Genomic DNA, 5,735 nt, shown 5'->3' on the forward strand with positions numbered 1-5,735 from the left:
TATGGAATTATTTAGTGGCCTACCTGATTTTTAGTCCTATGTTTCTAGAGAAGAAACACCTCAGCAGCTAAAAGTTGAAAGTAAAAATCACTTTAAATTCGCTTCATCATTTCACTTTCTTGTGTCCAGAGGAGACCACACCTCAGCAGACAGTTTCCTGACAGTTATCCTCCCCAAGACGGAGTGTGTCGTCTTCAGCATCGACGGATCCTTCACAGCCAGTGTCTCGATCATGGGGAAGGACCCGAAAGTACGCGCTGGGGCGGTCGACGTGGTCAGGTGGGTGTTGTTATTGTTGTTGTTGTTGTTGTTGTTGTTGTGCTGGGGCCGTGGACGTGGTCAAGTGGGTGTTGTTGTTGTTGTTGTTGTTGTCAGCGTCTCCATCATGGGGAAGGACCCGAAAGTACGGGCTGGGGCGGTCGACATGGTCAGGTGGGTGTTGTTGTTGTTGTGTTGTTGTTGTTGTTGTTGTTGTTGCCAGTGTCTCCATCATGGGGAAGGACCCAAAAGTACGGGCTGGGGCGGTCGACGTGGTCAGGTGGGTGTTGTTGTTGTGTTGTTGTTGTTGTTGTTGTTGTTGTCAGCATCGCCATCATGGGGAAGGACCCGAAAGTGCGCGCTGGGGCCGTGGATGTGGTCAGGTGGGTGTTGTTGTTGTGTTGTTGTTGTTGTTGTTGTTGTTGCCAGTGTCTCCATCATGGGGAAGGACCCGAAAGTACGCGCTGGGGCGGTCGACGTGGTCAGGTGGGTGTTGTTGTTGTTGTGTTGTTGTTGTTGTTGTTGCCATCATCTCTATTATTAGGAAGGACCTTCACTGGTGTTGTGGATCTGGGTGTTTTGTTCAAGATCTTGAGTTTTTGGGCTGGAGTTACAAAAAGCACAATGCACTGCTGCAAAATCTGCTCATGTGAAAGCACAACCTAGATCAAAATAACAATTTCAATGTAGAAATAAGTCTGCTTTCAATAATAACTTAGGTAAGGTCCTGTACGGATGGGCTCTCATGAGCAGATTCTGCAACTGTTGGAAAGTGTCTGTGGGAGTTACATTTAATTTTTAATTTTCTTTATTATTTCCAGACACTGGCAGGAACTGGGCTATCTCATCGTGTACGTGACAGGGCGCCCGGACATGCAGAAACACCAGGTGGTTTCGTGGCTGGCGCAGCACAACTTCCCGCACGGCGTCGTGTCGTTCTGCGACGGGCTATCCCATGATCCTCTCAGGCAGAAAGCTAACTACCTCAGGAACCTCGTGCAAGAGGTAAGACGTCTTTAGTTTGTACTCATTTGCTTGGTTAACATTTTTCATGTGTATCAAAAGGTCACTTTTAAGATTGAGCAGTAAAGTTAGAATTAAGCAGGAAGAAAACTTAAACCTATTTTCTTCTAGAAACTGTGTTTTTACATGTAGGTTCTCTTTACATTTCTCTATACAGTTATGACTTTTATGCTAAAAATTTTGGCAGCAAATTTATATGAGCCAAGAGGTCTTGAAAAAACTTTAGTCACTTCCCAAAGCTGTTTGTACTTGCTGATGCCATGAAAGCCATCTTTACTAAGAGCTTTCCTAAAGTCAGAATGGCCAATCACAGCACAGTTCTGTGTACACCTCTCTTGGGTTGGAGAGGTCACAAGTCAACCAAACAACAAACAATTATAACAACTGTGCTTCCCTTAAATATGTATAACAAATAAACAAAAACTTGAGGTTGAGATTGTGATCCATGCTGCGTATGGTCTCCGGCTGGAAGGGTCATGATTTAAACAAACAAACCAAAAAAAAGCAATAACAACTTTACTTTCCCCAGGTGGAGATCGTAATCCACGCGGCGTACGGTTCGGTTAAGGACATTCCCGTCTACACGTCCCTCGGGCTGGAGAGTTCCCGCCTCTTCATCGTGGGGAGACCCAACAAGAAGAACCAACACCAGGCACAGGTACGGCGGATCTTTTCTCAAACACTACCTTTAACACCAGTCAGATTAGCAGCTGGGCTGTCTACAGGTACATACATGTAATGTTGCACTTGGCAGAATGATATAATGGCGGATGCAGCAATGTCTCCAGCTTAATTTTTTCCCCATCAAACTCATTGTTTGGGACCCATGTTGTTGGTTTTCCTGGTTAAATATGTCATTTCAAGCTGATGGAACTGCATTTTCAACAGTTTCATGTCCTTTTGGGGACAGATGAGGTAACATTTTTCCTGTCCCAACAAGCAAATGTCCGTCCCGGATGGGTCCTGGTTCATCGATGGACTGGCTTATTGCGCAGCAGTGTTGGGATTTTCATAGGCAGGCTTATCATCAGGTTTAGAATCATTAAGCACATGGCTGCCGGTGCAGAAGTAATCATTGTTACAACAGTACTGTTGTTGTTTATGATGTTGTTGTTTATGATGATGTTGTTTGTGTTTACCTAGTTTATAAACGAGGGATACGCGGTGCACCTGAGCCACCTGCTGCACCAGCCCGCCAGCCAGCCGGCTAAGGGCGGCGCGATTATAACAGTGCTGTTGTTGTTTATGATGATGTTGTTTATGTAGATGTTGTTGTTTATGTTTGCCCAGTTTATAAACGAGGGCTACGCGGTTCACCTGAGCCACCTGCTGCACCAGCCCGCCAGCCTGCCAGCCAAGGGCGGCGCGGCCATGGTCCTGCACAAGGGATGCTTCGGGCTGCCCGGACAGGCTAAGGGCATGATCCGACCAATGGCAGGCCGGCAGGCGGCCATCCCGCCAGGCACCGCAGCAGCGCCCTCTAGTCAGTGATGTCAGAACTGCACCTAGCCATGCAGGAGGCTGTGTTGTCATGCGTGCGAGTGTGCATGTGTGTGTGTGCGTGTGTGTGTGTGCGCGCGCATGTGTGTGTGCTAGAGAGAGTGCTTGTGAGTGTTTTTACTTGTACAATGTATTCATGTGTATGCAGGTGTGTTTGTGTGAGAGTTTGTTATGAGGAAAACTCATTACCCAAGACAGCTCAGATTTCCATGACGCTTTATTTGTGTGTATAGACAATGGTCTAGGACAGAAGTGAACAAATTTTGCTACATATTGCAGTCATATTAGGCTTTTAATCTTTGATGAGACATGATCAAAATGCCAAGTAGCCAACCAGGCACTGGGCTGGCTAGTTTTCCTTATCATACGATTTCATCATGTAGACAGAAGAATGCTGAATGCTCTTGGATGGCTCCAGGTAGTTAGATAGAGACGTTGTGTCTTCATGAAGACAAAAATTTTGTGAATCACAAGGATAGGAAGGGAGAAATCTGCCATCATCAGGCTGCAATCACAGTGCCAAATGGATGTGAAGAAACTTTCTTTGGAAAAGTTTTTGCCAAGTCATGCACACATAAAGTCATGTGAGGTCAAGTTCATGCAGGGTCATGTCAGGTCAAGTAAGTACACACAGGGTCATGTCAGGTCAAGTTCATGCAGGGTCATGTCAGGTCAAGTTTATGCAGTATCATGGAAGGTCAAGTTTATGCAGTATCATGGAAGGTCAAGTTCATGCAGGGTCATGGCAGGTCAAGTACATGCAAGGTCATGGCAGGTCAAGTACATGCAAGGTCATGGCAGGTCAAGTACATGCAAGGTCATGGCAGGTCAAGTACACAAAATCGTGTCTTCTCAAAAGAAAATTGCAGCTATGCCACTTTGCCTAAATTCCGTTTGTATTTCTCACTTTTATTTTTGTACATGACGTGTTGAGCCATAAAGTTGAATGTGTAATAATTGTTTATTACTGATGCAGTGCAAAACCTCTATTATGTGTGTTTTTTGCTTCGTAATTTCATGAGTACCTGTACGTGTATTATTATTGTTCTTTTTTATTGTGTGTTCTGTAGCCAGGGTAGCCCAGGGTAACCACACTGCTTTACAGTGGGTCCTGGGTGTAGACATATCATGTGGATGAAACATATCAGTTGTAGCATTACATTGTAATTAAGCTGATTGGCATGTTCCTTACTGATAGATGTATCCCACACATGTAGGGCCACCAGTCTATATATGTAGGGCCTCCATATGAATGATATGGCATGCTTGTACACTGCCATAACCTTATGCATGAGAGACTAGATCAACAATTTCAGTATGTGCCTATTTATATTATTTCTTGTCAGTGTTTATATTAATTTCTTTTGTTGCACTGTCAAGCCAAGTTAATAAAACCACCGTTGCAATGTTTATTTCTTTGTTCATCGTTCGAAGCTTTTAAGTTGTGACTGTTATTAGTGTATCTGTTACATGATATGCGCTCTTCTGTGAAAACATTTAGTGTAATATTTAAAACATGTAACAATTTTAGGGGTCAGAATCTATGATGAAATAATCTTTTCAAAGGCACCATTGAATTAATCATATGTTTGTCCTCAGCTGAAGATGACTTTATTATGCTGAAGTGTGAAGTTCTGTTGTAATCTGTGTCAGTTTCTGTATTTTCTGGATAACAAAATGTGATCATCTTAACGGCACGTTAACTTGTTGGTTCCAAGAGTTAAAGAAAAGTAATGCCAAACAGGGAAATCAACGTGGAAACAGAGTCTGAGAGGATTTAAAAGCCTGTACCTAAGTTGGTACACACAGTGTCAGGGAGTGGATGTTGTCAAATGTAAGCCACCCCCCCCCCCCACACCCAACCAGAGTTTCACCTTCAGTGAAATTTTAAAAGGAAAATGGCCATAAACCCAACTGGTGTGGCCTATAGAATATGTCATGTAATTGTGCTTGTACAATGTAGGTGAAAGTTGGCATTCACAGGTTCTGGTGAAAGTTGCCTAACTAATTAATGTAGGCTCAGGTGAAATTTGCCTAACTAGTGTACATGGCTGTTGGTGATGTTGATGTTATTGGGTATTGTTGAACATTGTCTTTTGGAGTGGAATCATGTAAATGTCTTTTAGCCCTGGGTGTATTTTCAAATCGTAACACCCAACTGAGATGAAGTGTCTAAATTGTATGCTGCATTTGTGTAGGAAAACAACAAATATATGCATTATACATATATATAATATATATATATATTAGAACAGAAACATTTATGTGATATTATATACATAATATTATATTAGATATATGTAAAAGTATCTGTGTTTGTTAAAGTATCTTATTGTAACAAAGTATTTGCACTCAATTCATGTGTATGTCTGTTCTCCTGAGATAATAGTTTGAATCTTAATTTGTTAAAACACAGTAAGAAGAATGGAGATGTGAAACTGTATGTTATTGGCCATTGTCGATGTAATATCTTTACTGTTGTTTTATATGGCGCACAGTATCGTGTGGATACGTCTGAGGTTTTAAAAAGAATGATGCTAAGCCATCCTCCTACGCAGGGACATCCAACGGCGAAATTGCCTGTCTGGATGTACCCTGCTTTCTCAACCGTCACCCTTAGTTCCTGTGGGCATCCCCCCAAACCAGCTGCCAGCCAATCAGAGAATAGGCCTTTCAGTTTTCAAAAGGGTACATAAGGGTAAGCTTATTAATATTTATAAGCAGGGCAGTCAGGAACTTAGGGTGACGGTTGAAAGAGCAGGGTACATCCAGACAGGCGGTTTCGCTGTTGGATGTCGCTGTGTAGGAGGATGTGCTAAAGTAGAATATCACCATGGAGACAGAGTCAGAGGGGAAGTCTGCACCGTAAGGTACACAGTTTCAGGGAGAGGATATGTCCATATTAGTCAGGTTCAAGTTTTCCCCTCGGCTCTGATTTCATATGAAAGTCTGAA

General features: G+C 43.0%; 1 protein-coding gene across 1 annotated transcript in view; it reads left to right on the forward strand.

Annotated features, from left to right (window-relative positions):
- LOC118425404 (membrane-associated phosphatidylinositol transfer protein 1-like) overlaps positions 1-5,442 on the forward strand; it is a gene marked incomplete in the record, with an annotated part of 28,245 nt that extends 22,803 nt beyond the window's left edge. Inside the window, 5 exon segments of the mRNA XM_035834213.1 lie at positions 130-279; positions 1,080-1,263; positions 1,811-1,939; positions 2,572-3,396; positions 3,505-5,442. Coding sequence (XP_035690106.1) covers positions 130-279; positions 1,080-1,263; positions 1,811-1,939; positions 2,572-2,772 — 664 coding nt within the window.
- Between the last annotated feature and the right edge of the window lie 293 nt (positions 5,443-5,735).

Source organism: Branchiostoma floridae, chromosome 11 (genome assembly GCF_000003815.2).
Source record: "Branchiostoma floridae strain S238N-H82 chromosome 11, Bfl_VNyyK, whole genome shotgun sequence".
Classification (NCBI taxonomy): domain Eukaryota; kingdom Metazoa; phylum Chordata; class Leptocardii; order Amphioxiformes; family Branchiostomatidae; genus Branchiostoma; species Branchiostoma floridae.